Source organism: Sceloporus undulatus, unplaced genomic scaffold, assembly GCF_019175285.1.
Source record: "Sceloporus undulatus isolate JIND9_A2432 ecotype Alabama unplaced genomic scaffold, SceUnd_v1.1 scaffold_14, whole genome shotgun sequence".
In the NCBI taxonomy this organism is placed as follows: Eukaryota; Metazoa; Chordata; class Lepidosauria; order Squamata; family Phrynosomatidae; genus Sceloporus; species Sceloporus undulatus.
In genome coordinates, this window is record NW_024802936.1 from 2,093,076 (window position 1) to 2,110,707 (window position 17,632).

Here is a 17,632-nt window from a genome sequence, read left to right on the forward strand (position 1 = left end):
GAGGTGCACTGCTAAGGTGCCTAAAAGGTGGAGAGAGTTACTGTCAAAAAGCTAATGTAATAACTGTAGAAGATTCTGAATGATGCACTGCACAAATGCAGATAAACCCATTTGTGTGAGTTCAAAGGTGACCAGCTAAAGATCTACAATTATGAAGCCTGTCCGTAATTGTTTTGTATTCCTTTCAAGAAAGATCAGATAGACGTAAAATCGTGGTTTATAAGACTAGGACTAAAAAACTGAGTTATCAGTAAATTATTATTTTATGTTTGTGATTTTAAACTTTTGAAAAAGTAATTTACTTCTGCAATAATGACAAAAGTTATACAAAAACAAACTTTCAGAAAATATACATGCTGAAGTCTAGTTAATGTGTAATATGTGTACAAAATTCTTCATAGGAGCAAAGAATGAAAATAGACAAAGAATTTGCATTATGGCTCAAGGAATGCCATGAAAAATATGACAAGCAAATAAAATTTACTCTGTTCAGAGAAATAGTTACGCGACCTGAAGTGACTTCCAAAAGAAAGCAGCGTCCCTGGGCTACATACTCAGCGATAGAATGGGACGGAAAAACGTATAAAGTTGGACAGCTAGTAAGTTAATAACTTGTTGGAGAAACAGATACATAAAATATGGCTCATTGTACTGATGGTATAGTCAAAAGGGTTAAGATTAATACAGTGGTACCCCGGGATACGAAAGCACCGCCTTACGAAATTCCCGGGATACGAAAAAAATCCATAGAAAAAAAACTGTTCCGGGTTACGAAGGTTATTTCGGGTTACGAAAATTTTTTTGGTGCTTTTCGGCGCTTTTTCGCACGAAATCGCGGCTTTCCTGCGCTAGCGCCTATGGCTTTTTCGGCTTGCGAAGGTTTTCGGGTTACGAATGGTGCCGCGGAACGAATTAAATTCGTAACCCGGGGTACCACTGTACAGTTAAATTTTATCTTGTTATGTTTGCTACGTGAAGTATTCATGAACTAATAATATAATGGATCATTGTTCTGTATAACACAAAAATTACAAATGATAAACATTTTTATATAATGTATAAATCTAAATTAATATGCCATTAATGTGGTTATGAAACAATGTGCAATCACTCCAAAATATATATTTTTGTCATACTTTCCAACCAAATTATGTGTAAGCTTTCAAGAACTTCAGATATCTTCATGAAGCAAGGTGTTCCAAAAAGCAGTAGGGAAGAGGGATTGTAGTTTCAGTGGTGTTTTGAGGTGTAATGAAAAAAGAACTCATTAGGTGTCATGATAGTGTTGGATTTCCCTGAGACCAGCTCCCAAGATCTGCCGGGTATGAGGAAAGCAGTTATGTTTGACTCTTTGTTTTGAAAATTTAAAAATTTCTCTGTAAACTTCTAAAAATGTATTGTAAATTTTTCTTCATTATTAATGGAAAAAAACAAAAAATATATTACAGTTGGCCCTCCACATTTGTGGGTTTCAGATGTGCAGTTTTGAGTATTTGTGAATTTGTAGCTGCTGCTTACAACCTCTTCACCCCTCTCCTTCTCACCCTTCCTTCCTGCCAGCCAGCCAGCCAGCCAAAACCAACACTATACATTCCCCTTCTTTGCCAGACTTTGCATCCTCCTCATTTCCAAGAACTTCCCTTTGAATCTGATGTTTGCAGCCACCCCTGGGAGGATCCAACTTTTCTCCCATCCTCTGCTTCTGTCCCGGCTAGACAAAAACAACATTGTACCTTCCCTTAGTGGTGATGGCTGCAAATCAGATTCAAAGTCGAAAGACTTTGGAAATGAGGAGAATGCAAAGTCTGTAAAAGTGGGGAAGATATGGTGTTGCTTTTGTCTGGCTGGGAGGGAGGCGGGGGAGGAGAGAAGGTGGGTCCTCTGCAGCAGTGACTGCAGATTGAAAGTGGAAGCACTTTGGAAATCTGGAGGAGCCTATGTGTTTCAAGGTTGCAAAGCGAGTTATGGGTGGTGTTCTTGGTGGGGGAAGACTCTTTATAATGCATGTGGGGGAGTGTAATATATACACGTTTTTTCCATTTCCTGAGCATCCTTAGCTCCTAACCCCCGCGAGTGTGGAGGGGCAGCTGTATTAGTGCTGGTCACAAACAATTAGCACAAGAATCCTTGGAATAAATAATACCATTCACAGGGTAAGCATGTTATCTGATAAAAGTCTGCTTAGCAGTCTATTACATCTGAAGAAGTAAAATGATGAGAATGTTATAGAATCTTAGAATTGGAAGGGACTTCAAGGCTATATAGTCCAACCCCTACTGTTGCATGGATCTATCGCTAAAACATCCCTGAAAGGTGGCTGTAGGGGTTTACCACTTAACCCACTGCTTTCCCACCAGGTGTGAGGCTCTGCTACCACCAAATGTGAAAACTTCCACAAATCTCAGGGTTACCACCAAGAATGAGGGCTTTCCTTCATCTCCATCTCTGCTACCAATGTAAGGACCTCCTCACGTCCTATTGCTGTGGCCACCAACTGTGGGAGCTTCCTAGATGCCCTCAAAGTATCTATGTGAAATATTATGCAACTTATATCCCCAGCAGACACCACGCCTCTTTATTAATTGCTGCCACCAGGGACACCGTGTCTGAATCCAAGCTTTGTAATATATAGCATACCCAAAGGCCAAAAGTGTATGAATACAAAACTAATATTTTATTAATGAAAGCTGAACATAACAAAACACTTAAAAGATATCTCTCATTCTTACTTAAAGTGTACTCTTTTCTAACTCACACACTTAAACATCACATGTTTATTCCTAAACCTGACTGAATCTCTTCAGCCCTGAACCTTCACTCACTTAATGCTCCACCTTTTCTCTTGCCTTATCACCTCTAATACATAATCACATTAACTTAATGTATATATTAAATTAAAAAAACAGTTTCTTTCTTAACAGTGAAATTCTCCAAAAGTTAAGTTAGAATTGTCATTCTTTTTCTTATGGAAGAGCAGAAAATAAGTTTGTCTCTTCTTCCACATGGTAGCCCTTCAGATGTTTGAGGAATCTTTCCAGGCTGAACTATAGTACCATGTAGCCCACGTTTTTGAAATATTATTGTGGGTATTTCATCAAAAGTTTTGTCAAAATCAATACACTGCATCCACAGAATTCTGCTGATCTATCAAGCTTATAACTATCATAAAAAGAGATAAGATTAATCTGGACCAATTTGTTTTTGATAAATCCATACTGATTCTTAGTAATCACAGCTTCCTGTTTATTGAGATATTCTAGAACTTGCTTGGTACTGACATATGAGTCAGTATTCCCAGGTTTTCTTTGTTTCCTTTTGAAGAAGGGAACAACATTTCCCAGTGTGCAGGAAGTTTCATTTAATTCTACAACGTTCACAGATCATCAACAGGGCTTACTTCTGCATATTTCTTTAGTATCTGTGAATGCATCTCATCTGACCCTGGAGATGTGCATTGAATTAAAGCAGCTGTGTGGTCTTCTGCCATCTCTTTACCTATTTTTAGCTGCAGCCTCTTCACTTGTATCATTTATTCTCCAGGATCAGATGAGATTTTCTCCAAAATGAGTACTGTTTTCCTTTGGAAAGAAGACAGATGTATATAAAGTGTTCAGTAGTTACTTTTTCTATCTTTAGCATTTCTCCACCTATTTGATGCAGCAGATCTATTGCTTCCTTGTTCTTGTTCTTCCTCTCTATATAGCCCCCAACAAATTTTTTTTGTTATTTTTATATTATTTTAAATAATTTTGTATTATTTTTGTATTGTTTTGTATTATTGAGACTCTCTTGGATGTTTGATCCCATGGCATTGAGTGGTTTGTTCTGTTGAGCTGAAACTGCAGTGTCCTGTTGCTTCTTTCAATCGTGAACCTTATAGATTTATTAATATTTTATTGCATACAACACTGTTAAGATAACCAGCTTGTTGATAAATGTAGTGTTCCAGAAAGTCATTATCTCAATACTTATTTTTGCTGACAGATCAGAATTTTTTGAATGGATTCTAATTCAGCATTCTCCCAATCAAGAGTTCCATTGAAATTATTTTGTTCCACAGTGGCCACTTTGACATCAGTGGTAATGTTCCTGAGAGACTGAAGTGTCCTAATTAGAGATAGAAAGGCTCAGGGGGAAAAAAACTATGAAAAATTGAGGGGGGGGGGGCATTTTTGTCCAGTTTTTATGTTAGACAAATGTTTATGATGATTGCAATTCTAGGCCATATGTTTTTTAATCGGAATGAATTCTTTAAGTCTGCTTCACACTGTGGAAAGCTTTTAAAGATACAGTACAGATGTTTTTGTCTTTATCTCTTAGGTAAAATCAACTAAAACAGTTCCAATATACCATGGAAGTATAAGGAATTTTTTTCTATATGGAAATCATGATGGAGATGTATATGCTCCAGGAGGATTTGTTCAGTTAGCCCTGGTAAGTGAATAGTTACATTTTAAACTGGTTGTGAGGGATTGGTTAACTATATGACCATACATGAGATCCTGGAGCCCCCATCTCCATTTTCACCACCCAAGACCACCTAATAAAATGAGGTGTGAGATGTTCCTTTCACCATGGCCTATGGTGCCCGAAATGTCTGTGGTGGACTACTACTGACTGTTTTGTCAAATTTGGGGGCTTCTTCCAAATCCATTTGTGTATGACTGGCTTGAAAAAAAGCCTTGTCTGAGCACTAATACTCCAAAAACCCTGAAACAGCAAAATGTCAGTAGCACTCTACTAGTGGAGCTGTTGGTTATTTTGTGAGTGAACCAAAAAAGGTCACGAGTGGGGCATGATTATTCTTAGGAGCAGCATAAAAGCAGCCTTAAGGTCCACAAAGAGCCTCTAGGCCATCCTTTCTCCAACCCTGTTTTAACTCTGTTGAAACCAGTATGGTTTCCATATGCAAGTCTTAGTTTCCAATCTGTAAGTTTTTTTTTAAAAAAAAAACATAGTTAAAAATAAGCCCAATTTGGTCATTCAGTGAATCTTGTGTCATGATTTCAAAGCAAGATAAGTGGCATGTGTCCTCACTGTGCATTTTTGTGGTCCTTGCCACTGAATTAATCAGCAACAGTTGTTGTTTTTTTAAATTTTTTGTTTAAAAGTTGATAAAAGTAACTTCCTAGGAGTGTGATTTTTGACCACAAATTGAACATGAGTCAACAGTGCGATGCGGCAGCTAACAAGACCAATGCGATTTTACACTGCATCAATAGAAGTATAGTGTCTAGATCAAGGGAAGTAATAGTGCCACGCTATTCTGCTCTGGTCAGGCCCCACCTGGAATATTGTGTCCAGTTCTGGGCACCACAATTTAAAAAGGATGTTGAGAAACTGGAGCGTGTCCAAAGGAGGGCGACTAAAATGGTGAAGGATCTAGAAACCATGCTCTGTGAGGAACGACTTAGGCAGCTGGGGATGTTTAGCCTGGAGAAGAGAAGGTTAAGAGGTGATATGATAGCCCTGTTTAAATATTTGAAGGGGTGTCATACATTGAAGATAGAGTGAGTTTGTTTTCTGTTGCTCCAGAGAGTAGAACACAGAACAATGGATGCAAGATACATGAAAAGATTCCACCTCAACATTAGGAGGAACTTCCTGACAGTAAGGGCTGTTCAACAGTGGAACAAACTCCCCTGTAGTGTAATGGAGTCTCCTTCCTTAGAGGTCTTTAAGCAGAGGCTGGATGGCCATCTGTCGGGGATGCTTTGATTGAGATTTCCTGCATGGCAGGGGGTTGGACTGGATGGCCCTTGCAGTCTCTTCCAACTCTAGGATTCTATTATTATAAGCTATGTGCTCCACTGCCGGACTTGGTTTAACAAAAAAAATGGGTTTACTGCTGCCACTGAACTGTAGCAACAGACTAGGGATGGTGGTGAAATTGACCTTGGACCCACTGACATTGCACACAATTTTAAAGATTCTTTCTTACAGATCTCCCCCACTATTTCTTATCTTCATCCTATTGTGATTGGATTATAATGTTAAAAGGTACTCCTGGTAGCTGAGCAAGAGACCATGGCTGGACGGGAAGGAGAACAGCACTAGGGAAACAAGCTTAGTTGGCCTTAAGGTTCTAACAATCTGACAGATAAAGACAAATAATAGAAGAGAAGAGAAACTGAGGCATTAGTATGTGATTTTATCAGTTACATTTATTTATGTCTATTTAAGTGTCTATGCTAGCGGGTGATTCAAAAGCTTGCTGGGAAGGCTGGATTCTGAGGATTTGGATGAACTGAGGAAAGTGGTTGTACTAAGAAATGTGATTAACTTTGCATAGAGTAAAAACAATATTTCTGAAGCACAAATGCATCCTGTTTTGTCTTTAGATAATGCACACATAAATTATTTGAGAAGAAATTATTTTCCTGTGTGAGAGGAAAAGAATTTTTTCTTAAGATGATACTTGTCATCTCTTTATAAATGTAGTAAAATGAATACTTTTAAAAAATCTAATGCCCAATTAATGAAGGCATATTTTTATTTGATTAAGCAGTGAATAGATGTAATATTTAAAATTCTAATTTAAAATGCAGTTGCTTGCCATTCTTTAGTCATGGATTCACCATCCATGTCTTGAAAATATTTTTTAAAATGGCAAAAATCAAGCCTTGCTTTTGCCATTTTATAATATCATTTTACTACACCATTATATATCATGGGACTTGAGCATCCATGGATTTTGGTATTCATTGAGGGGGGGGGGCAGGGTTCCTGAAACCCAATTCCAGCAGATAGAAAGGGCCCTCTGTATGCAAATCTAAAAACCATAAAACTAAGAGGCATATCAGTCAATCAGAAATTCTTTATACTGCATATTTAATAGCATAACTTTTCAGGGTGTTAACTACAAGGGGTTATGGTTTGCTTCAGTGGATAAATCTGATTTGTTTACTGTGCTTCTTAATGACATTGATGTAAACAGATACAAATATATATGCAGAAAGAGTATGTGTTTTTCATGTTTCCTTCCTTCCCTTTTAAACATGAACAGTTAAATTTTTCAGGAACCCCAGGCACTATATGATGAAATAAAAGTTATTCCAATACACAAACTCGATTGTTCAGCATCTGACAAAGCAGTCAAAAAATACATAGAAGAAGAAATGGCCAGGTAAGTTTCTCTAGACCAGTGGCAGACTAATTCAGAAATCTGTTTTTTGTTGCTTTTAAATAATTTTTCCCCCTTAGATTTGGAAGGAAGGGCTATTATTTGTGAATTAATTTTATGAGTTTTAAATAATTAATCATTCAGTTAATGGATTAAATGTACATTCCTGATTGAAAAAAAGGCCAGCAATTGTTGTTCTAAATCCAAATCCCTCCTATCTGGAGATGCTGGAAATTATTTAAGAAAACCAGCCTTCAGTCTAATGTAGTGCTGCCATTGTGACCGTGTCCCTGGGCTGGAGAATGTTTGAGTATGGCACCACTCAGCAGCTGCCTTAGTTCCACCCTCACCCCACACTTTATCCCCTTTTTTTGGGAGGGGTGGTCTCATATGCCAGCAGATCTTAGCAGAGATGTTCTGGTAGGAAATTGCTATCTAACCAAGGTGTCTGAGATGAACCAGAACAAGCATATATTTTGTCAGGAGAGATATCTGCTATTCGAGGAACTGTCTAATTGTGTATTCTTACTGCCAATGTATTTTCAGCTAGGATTAGAGTTAGAATTACAATGTAAGTAAGCATTCATCATAATATGAATTAAAAAATAGTTCTGATGAAGAAACTATTCATCTTTTTTCAGATAATGTACCATCTGTTTGTTGGAGAAAACACTGTCTTAGTAGACTCTTTTCCTTTGTTTTTCTTTTTGAGATGACTAAAAAGATGGCATCTATCATGTGCATTCTTTAAAGTACATTTATATTAAAATTAATTAGTTTTTTTAATTACCTGCCTCACCAAGGATGCATTTTACCTCATTAAACTGGATTGATATAATTCACTGAATTGATCACAGTTTTTGTTTGTTTGTTTTTTTAACTAGGCTGCCTGATAGGCTGTCAGTAACATGGCCTGAAGGAGATGAATTGTTACCAGATGAAACAAAACTTGCTGGAGCTACTATAGGTATTTGTTTATTCCAGATATGATTTAATTTAAAGACCCATTCAAGTGTTACTGTGTTTATCCAAACATGCAAGCAAAGAGTAAGGTTGTACTGAATTCCTCCTGCCATGACATAGTACATGACACAGTGCTTTCCCCATTATTGCTACAATATAGCATGAAAATCTGCAGAGAAGGAGACTTAACATATGCAGCTTTATGTGTGGAGGCTTTCACACAGCCCAAAACCAGAGTTCTAGGATATATACAAAGCTTATCTGATATAGGCGTATCTCAGTTAACAAAGGCGCATTACAGACCGCCCATAAGGGGCAGTCTCGCGCCGCTGCTGGTTGCTGCGTCCGGGAACCGCAGCATCCAAACCGCGCAGTTCCTGGACGCAGCAAATAAGAAGCGCCGAAATGGTGCTTCTTCTTCCGCCCTGGATGAGATGCCGCGAGGCGCTACTCGCGCACTCGTGGCGTCACATCCGGTGCGCGACGTGCGGATGCTATGCATCCAGCACATAAAGATGGCGGCACCAGTGTGTATAGGGCGCCGCCATCTTTACGCCCTTGTCACGTGCTAGGGGTGAGGCCGGTGTAGACGCTAGGTCCTCGGCCAACCCCTAGCACGTGATGGGGGCGCTGGAAGAGCCTGTCTGTAACGGGCCAAAGCCTATGAAAAAAAGTTCCTTTTACAAAATACTTTTATGCTTGCTCAGCTTCCCCCCTCCACTTTTCCTCTTCATCCTCTGTTCTTTGGGAAGCTGGTGAAGAAGGGCTGGAGAAACACAGATGTTTGGGGTTGGTTGCAGCAGCATGTTTCCAGTAAAGCTGGAGCTGGGATTCTACTCTAGTTAATCCTACCACAACTGTTGTGCCAGCCTACATCAGGTAAGTTAACAGCAGCTATCTCTGCATTCCCTTTCTGAATATGTTTGAACAGGATTTGAACTCAGCCATGGAAACTCACTGGGCAAGACACACTTTCTCCAAGCCTCAAGGAAGAGCAAAGGCATAGCACTCTGAAAAAATCTTGTCAAGTAAACCTATGATAGAGTTGCTAGATGTCAGAAATGACTTGAAGGCACACAACCACAACAACAACAACAACAATAGTTTTTTTGTGGGTTTTTCGGGCTATGTGGCCATGTTCTAGAAGAGTTTCTTTGTGACGTTTCGCCAGCATCTGTGGCTGGCATCTTCGGAGAATGCTTGCCTGGAAATGAGTGGGTATATTGTTGGGAAAATATGCAGAGATAAACGCAGAGTAATCTTGGAAGCTTGTGAGTAGATAGACAAACTAGCAGACTGGAGCTTTGCCAGGAAAAACAGCTGCTAGATTAAAGCACCGTAGGCTGGCTTTTTTCCAAAGAGACGCTGTTTATTCTTGCTGCAGACACACGCAAGAACAAAGCTACACAGACAAACTCCTCCAACTACACACCCACACTGTACAAAGATGATTTGAGCTTATCTAGCTCAACCCCTTCCTGTACAATTCCCTGTGTTACCTGGATTACTGTCCTCCATTCCAGATGATGCAGCATATTTACCTAAGTGCTACATGCTACTCTCCGGCACACTCTGCGACCTTGGACAATCACCAGCTGTCTAGATCCACAGCTGCAACCAATCCCTGGTTAAGGGCAGTGAGTGTCCATTAGCTTCTCTGCCACATCTGAACATTTTCAATGCTGTTGAAATTGTCCAGGTGTTAGTGGATTTCAATGGCTTCCCTGTGCATCCTGACATGATAGTTGTTAGCATGGTCCAGAATTTCAGTGTTTTCAAACAGTATTTTATGCTCAGAATGGTTTGTAACATGTTCTGCTACTGAGGGTCTCTCTGGTCCTTGGCTGAGCAAAGCATTTGCTGGATTTTCTTCATCGGTTTGTTGTGCTTCCTCATCACTTTGCCTATTCTGTCTGTGACTCCTTTGATGTATGATAAAAATGCCTTCCTTTTGGGTGGCTGCTTGTCTTCACTCCTCTAGGTTTTTCTGGGCCTGGCAGCCCTTCTGATGTTATACCAGCTCAGACATCAGAAGGGCTGCCAGACCCAGAAAAACCTAGCACAACCTTCAAATGGTTTACAAACCAACGAAGAAAATCCAGCAAATGCTTCACTTAGCCAAGGACCAGAGAGACCCTCTCACAGCCACAGGACTTTACCGCATACCATGCAGCTGTGGATAAGTATACACAGGGACTACCAAACGCAGTGTGCAAACAAGAATAAAGGAACACGAGAGACACTGCAGACTGGGTCAGCGACAAAAATCAGCAGTAGCAGAACATGTTACAAACCATCCTGGGCATGGAATACTGTTTGAAAACACTGAAATTCTGGACCATGCCAACAGCTACCATGTCAGGATGCACAGGGAAGCCATTGAAATCCACAAACACCTGGACAATTTCAACAGGAAAGAGAAAACCCTTAAAGTAAACAAGGTTTGGCTACCAGTCCTGAAAAATAGCAAGATAAAGACTCAACAAATGCAAATGAGAAATCTCCCAGGGTCAGGGTTTTCCCAGCAGACAATGAGCACTAATCAAGCAGACACTAATCCTCCTTTGCATACCCTCCCACCCTGAGTCCTACCATTAGCAACAGAACAATACACATGCAAATCCCTCCTGCCTTCTCAGGTCACACAATATGTATATACCCACTCATTTCCAGGCAATCATTCTTTGAAGATGCCAGCCACAGATGCTGGTGAAATGTCAGGAAGAAACACTTCTAGAACATGGCCACATAGCCCGAAAAACTCACTTAAAAACTATGGATGCCAGCCATGAAAGCCTTCGACTTCACAACAGCAACAATGTTCAGAGAGTTTTGAGGATATGGTCTCATCAATATGCAGGTGACACCTGACTGTGTATTACTCCTTTCCACACCATTCCTAGGAGACTGTCCTAGTCCTTCACCAGTGTCTGCCATCTAATAGACTGAATGAGGGCAAAAGAAAAAAAAACTTAATCTAGACAAGACAGAGGTGTTCTTAGTCATTCAGAAGGCAGATCTGGGAATAAAAATTCAGACTGTATTAGGTGGGGTTATACTCCCTATGAAGACACAGGTTTGCAGTTTGGGGGTAATCCTGGACTCAGCTTTGAACCTTGAGACCCAAGTCTCTGCATTGGCCACTAGTGCTTCTGCACATTTAACCAACTGTCCCTGTTATGAAATGGTGATGCATACCGTATTCACTCCCATTTGGAGTGGTGTAGCACTGTATTTGGGGCTGCCTTTCAAGAGTGTTTGGAACTTTGGCTGGTCCAAAAAGTTGCAGCTAGACTATTAATGGGGGCAGATTACCAAGGGCATAAAATGTCACTGTTAAAATAGCTCCACTGGCTTCCAGTTTGCCTCCGGACACAATTCAGAGTACTGGTTATGACCTATACAGTTCTGTTTGGCAGATCATATCTGTATGACCTAGCCTGGGCTCTGAGATCAGGAGAAGCCTTTTTCTCAGTCACACCAGCTCTGCAAGTACTCTGGAACTCCTTTCTCATGGAGACCAGAATGGTTTTGAAAAACAGGCTAGGGGTGCTGTGACATTTTAACAACTGTTTTAATGAGCTTTTATCTTTTAAAATTATATTTTATTGTTTTATTGTGTGAATTGTTTTAATATTGTAATAGTTTAATTCTATTTCAATACCCGTTTGTATGCAGACAGTTGTACTGTATGCATAAATCTTGGGGGAGAGGCAACATGACACGGGGGCAAAGGTGCTCAGAACAGCCCAGTTGTTGTCTCATATGTTTCGATAAGCAGTGGTAGGATTTCCTAGGTGATTGTTCCCAGATTGTGGAATTCTCTTCAAGAGGAGGCTGGTTTCCCCCCCAACCCCACCATCTTCTCCTGGCAGGCAAATACTTTTTTAAAATTTATTTCAATAGGCCTTGTGTTGTTAACTGGTTGTGTGAGAAGGGTCTTTTAATGGGAGGGAGTGCTGTACTTATACATTAATTACTGTATATTAAACGTGTTAAAACTGTTTTAAATCAGTGGTTTAGTAAGATAACTGATTTAATTTTTTAAACTTGTCTTTAAAATTGTTATAGCTGTCCTGTAAGCTGCCTTAGATCCCATATTGTGAGAAAGGCAGGATAAAAATTATATATATTAACAAATAGCATAAAAATAAGTGGCTTGGACCTGGATTGTAAAATACACTGATCTGTAAATGTTTTAATTTTTTTGTTGTTAACTTTGCTTTTTTTTTTAAGGTGCACTAAAAATTGAAATACTGAATAAAAAGGGAGAGGCTATGCAAAAACTTCCTGGTTCAAGGCATGGTGGATCAAAGAAATTGCTTGTGGAATTAAAGGTTATCTTGCATGGTAAGAATGCAAATAATTTTTTCCTAGCTTATTTCCAAATTTCATTAATATGCTTTAAAATTGTATTCCAGTGAATGCACTAAAGATTTATAGTCCTGATTTTTTTTTTTAAAAAAAAATTATGTATTTCCTTGCTCTTGAGATGTGTTAAAGTCACAAGGTCATGGTTTAATGTGGAAAATGATGAAAAGTGTATGAATTCATAGAATATTAGAGTTGTATGGGGCTACAAAAACCCATAGTTCGACACATTACTATGCAAGAATCCAGAACTAAAGCACTCCTGAGATATGGCCATCCAAATTCTGTTTAAAAACATGAAGTGAATGAAAGTCCACCATCTCCTGACATACCGTAGTCTCATCCACAGTTATACAGCTCTTACTGGAATAAACTTCTTCCTAATGTTTTAAAAGAAATCTCTTTTTTTGTAATATGGATCCATTGATTCATGTTGTGGTGATCTGGGGGACTTTGCAATTTCTTTCCCTCCTAACAGCAAACAGCTCAAACACACACACAGGCAACAGGTCCCCAACCTTGTGCCTCCAAGAGTCCACAGATCCTTTCCCTCTCTTCTCCTCCCAAGGAGACGAGGAAAGAAAAAACTCAAGCCTTCTCTCTGTTTGAAAAGGAATGCTACCCCCCTTTTCCTCACACCAGAGCAGACCCACACAGTGAAACAGCACAGAGTTGCCTTTTCCCGCCCCCAGGCAGGTAAAAGAGAGTGAGAGAGAGACAGAAACAGAAGAAATCCAGCACAGTGTTTTCTTTTCCCGCCCCCAGGCAGGGAAAGAAGAAGAGAGTGAGAAAAATAGAAAGAGTCCAAGAATCCAACCTCTCTTCAAAGTACCTAGCTGCAACTATAGCTCCCAAAGCGAAAAACACCCTTGTCTAGCAAGCGATACTTCCAAAAGTCCGAAAACCACCGCTGCCAACCATGTGGTGATCTGGGGGTGATCCCTGGAGCAACCAGCCTGTGCGTGGCTCTTACTCCCAGGGCGTCCCCTTCACACTTTCCCCTCTAGGATCTCCTAGTTCTCCATTCCCACTCCCTGCCAAGCTGGATGAGACCCCTTGAGGTCCTATTCTTCGCTGCCACCACCCAGTGAATCTCAATGCACTACGTTTCCCTAAGCACACACTGGGACTTGCTAGGGAGAGATCTAGTTTCCTTTCCTTGCTAACTTGAGCAATTCGCAACCGAGCTAAGACACGTGTACAGGAGCAGAGAGAGACAGCAGATACTTTTAAAAGAAAGATATTTATTTTTAAAGAAATAGAATAGAATAGGAGATATCACTCATGCAAAGCCTCCTTGCCTTGCAGGTCAGAAAACACTTTTACAAAGATGTTCATTTCAGGCAAGCTATTAGATAAACATAACAAAACCTAGACGCACTAACTAACACATTTCCTAGCTACTCACACAGTGATGGGATTTGCAGTTCGTGTTGAGTTTCTGGATGCAGGGAGCTGGCTCCTTGCCAACTCCACCTGCATTCCTCCTGCCTGCCTCAGGGCAAGCACACAGCTGGCTCCCCAAAACAAACACAAAGATAGAGAACAAAGAAAGCATGGTCCTACAGGGTATTTAAAGTCCTCTCCTGGAACCTTCTTGAAAAGGCTGCTCTGGCACTGCTGATTGGCCAGGTAAGCCTTATGTCAGCTATGATGTAGCTGCTCATTAGCATGTGATGTCAGCTCTCATTAGCATGTACCTCTCCCCAGATTAACCCTTTGTGGTTCAGGGGAAGTCCCCAAATGACTGGAGGGCCCAGTCATTACACATGTCCTAGTATTAGGAGCAGTAGAATACAAACTTGCTCCATCTTCTACATGATATTCCTTCAAATATTTAAAGATGCTACTATGTCAAAATGAGCCAGTGTGGTATAGTGGTTTGACTTGGTTAATGGGGTGCAAGTGGTGGGATCATTAGGTGGAAGTGACCATGTTCTCCTGGAGTTTGTAATACAGTGGAAAGGAGAAGCCAGGCATAGTCAGACACGCATCCTAGACTTTAGGAGAGCGGATTTCAGTAAACTTAGAGAAGTATTGAGGGCAATTCCATGGTCAGAAATACTAAAAGATAAAGGAGTTCAGGACGGATGGGACTTTCTCAAAAGGGAGATACTGAAGGCACAATTTCAAACAGTTCCAGTGAGAAAGAAAAACGGGAGGTGTCTCAAGAAACCAGGATGGATGACTAAGGAACTTTCAACCGAGCTAAGTTTGAAACGGAACATGTATAAGAAATGGAAAAAGGGGGAAATCACAAAAAAGGAATTCAAAGAAATAGCAGGCATGTGTAGGGGTAAAGTCAGAAAAGCTAAAGCACAGAATGAACTCAGGCTTGCTAGAGAGGTTAAGAACAATAAAAAGGGCTTTTTTGGATATGTCCGCAGCAAAAGGAAGAAGAAGGAAACGGTAGGGCCACTGCGTGGAGAAGATGGCAAGATGCTAACAGAAGACAGAGAAAAGGCAGAATTACTCAACACCTTCTTTGCCTCAGTCTTCTCAGAAAAGGCAAAGGGTGCTCAACCTGAGGATAATGGAGCAGAGGACAGGATAGGGGCATTTCAGTACAGAATAAGTAAAGAGATAGTAGAGGAACACCTTATTAATCTAAATGAATTTAAGTCTCCGGGACCAGATGAACTCCATCCAAGGGTATTAAAAGAACTGGCAAATGTAATATCGGAGCCATTGGCAATAATCTTTGAAAACTCCTGCAAAACAGGAGAGATCCCAGCAGACTGGCGGAGGGCAAACGTTGTGCCCATCTTCAAAAAGGGGAAAAAAGAGGATCCCAACAATTATCGTCCAGTTAGTCTGACATCAGTACTAGGAAAGATTCTGGAGCAGATCATTAAACAGAGAGTCTGTGAACATCTAGAAGGCGATGCCATAATCACAAAAAGTCAACATGGGTTTCAGAGAAACAAGTCATGCCAGACAAACCTGATCACTTTCTTTGATAAAATTACCAGCTTGGTAGATGAAGGGAATGCTGTGGATATAGTATATCTTGATTTCAGTAAGGCCTTTGACAAAGTTCCCCATGACATTCTTGCAAACAAGCTTGTAAAATGTGGGCTAGACAAAGGAACTGTTAAATGGATCTGTAATTGGTTGACCGGCCGAACCCAAAGGGTGCTCAACAATGGCTCCTTTTCATCCTGGAGAAAAGTGACCAGTGGGGTCCCACAGGGCTCTGTCCTGGGCCCAGTGCTATTCAACATCTTTATCAATGACCTGGATGACAGAATTGGAAGCATACTTATCAAATTTGCAGATGATACCAAATTAGGGGGAATAGCTAATACCCCAGAGGACAGGATCAAGATTCAAAATGACCTGAATAGACTAGAAAGCTGGGCCAAAGCTAACAAAATGAAATTCAACACGGAGAAATGTAAGGTATTGCACTTAGGGTGGAAAAATAAAATGCACAGATATAGGATGGGTGACACCTGGCTGAATGAAACTACGTGTGAAAGGGATCTAGGAGTCCAAGTAGACCACAAGTTGAACATGAGTGAACAGTGTGATGCGGCAGCTAAAAAGGCCAATGCTATTTTAGGCTGCATCAATAGAAGTATAGTGTCAAGAGAAGTAATAGTGCCACTGTATTCTGCTCTGGTCAGGCCCCACCTAGAATATTGTGTCCAGTTCTGGGTGCCACAGTTCAGAAAGGACATTGAGAAACTGGAGCGTGTCCAAAGGAGGGCGACAAAAATGGTGAAAGGTCTGGAAACCATGCCCTATGAGGAACGACTTAGGGAGCTGGGGATGTTTAGCCTGGAGAAAAGAAGGTTAAGAGGTGATATGATCGCCCTGTTTAAATATTTGAAGGGATGTCATATTGAAGAGGGAGCAAGCTTGTTTTCTGCTGCTCCAGAGAACAGGACCCGGAACAATGGATGCAAGCTGCAGGAAAAGAGATTCCACCTGAACATTAGGAGGAACTTCCTGACAGTTAGGGCTGTTCGACAATGGAATGCACTCCCTCGGAGGGTGATAGAGTCTCCTTCCTTGGAGGTCTTTAAACAGAAGCTGGATGGCCATCTGTCAGGAATGCTTTGATTTGGATTTCCTGCATGGCAGGGGGTTGGACTGGATGGCCCTAGTGGTCTCTTCCAACTCTGTGATTCTATGATTCTATGATTCTATGAGTGTTGGATTACAACTTTGTAGACCAGGATTTAATTCCCCACTTGGCCTTGGAAACCCACTGGATGACCTTAGGGAAGTCATACTCTTTCAGCGCCAGAAAACCCCATGATAGGGTCTCCATAAGTCAGATATGACTTGAAGGCACACAACAATACACGACAATCATATCACTTTCCAATCTTCCATCCTCCAAGCTAAATATACCCACTATTCTTTTGGCATGCATCATAGTGCTTTGTTTGTAGACCTTTTACCTATCTTCAGACGCAAATTCAGCTTGAAAATATCCTTCTTGACCTATGATCCAAAGAATTGTGCACAGTATTCCATATGAGATCAGATCAAAGCAAAATTTGTACTATTACTTCCCTTAAACTTGACACTAAACTGTTGTTGATTCAGGATAGAATTGTGTTGACTTTTTTGACCACTATTTTTTGTTGCACTATTAAATCAGTTTAGCTTGTGGTCTACTAAGATCCCTAGATCCTTTTCACATATATTGTTGTCAAGCCAGAATTCAGCAAAGCTACATTTGTGCATTTCATTTTTCCTGCCTCTTGTTGTTAACCTCCATCAAGTCAGCTTCGACTTATGGTGACCCTATTAATGAGAGACTTCCAAGTCACCTTGTCATCAACAGCCCTGTTCAGGTCTTGCAGATTCAGGGACATGGCTTCCTTGATTGAGTCCATCCATCTGTAATACTGTCTTCCTCTTTTCCTACTGCCTTCTACCTTACCAAGCATTATTGTCTTTTCTAGTGATTCATGTTTTCTCATGATATGTCCAAAGTGCAACAGTCTCAGTTTAGTAATCTGGGCGACTAGGGAGAGTTCAGGCTTGATTTGCTCAAGGACCGATTTATTTGTTTTTTTTTAGCAGTCTTTGGTATCTGTAGAATTCTCCTCTAACAACACATTTGCAATGAGTTGATTTTCTTTGATCCTCGTCAGACAATATATTTATAATTAAGTATGTAACTGTTTCTTCTTTGTGGTTTCTGTGCTTCACACA

At 40.4% G+C, this 17,632-nt stretch overlaps 1 protein-coding gene across 2 annotated transcripts in view; it reads left to right on the plus strand.

Moving 5' to 3' along the window:
- Positions 1-17,632, plus strand: part of LOC121917290 (structural maintenance of chromosomes flexible hinge domain-containing protein 1-like) — a 138,301-nt gene that overhangs the window by 33,283 nt on the left and 87,386 nt on the right. For both annotated transcript variants that reach the window (XM_042443104.1, XM_042443106.1), the window contains exons 13-17: positions 402-599; positions 4,321-4,434; positions 7,020-7,126; positions 8,008-8,090; positions 12,323-12,436. In XM_042443104.1, the coding sequence (XP_042299038.1) occupies positions 402-599; positions 4,321-4,434; positions 7,020-7,126; positions 8,008-8,090; positions 12,323-12,436 (616 nt within the window). The remainder of the gene's footprint in view (positions 1-401; positions 600-4,320; positions 4,435-7,019; positions 7,127-8,007; positions 8,091-12,322; positions 12,437-17,632) is intronic.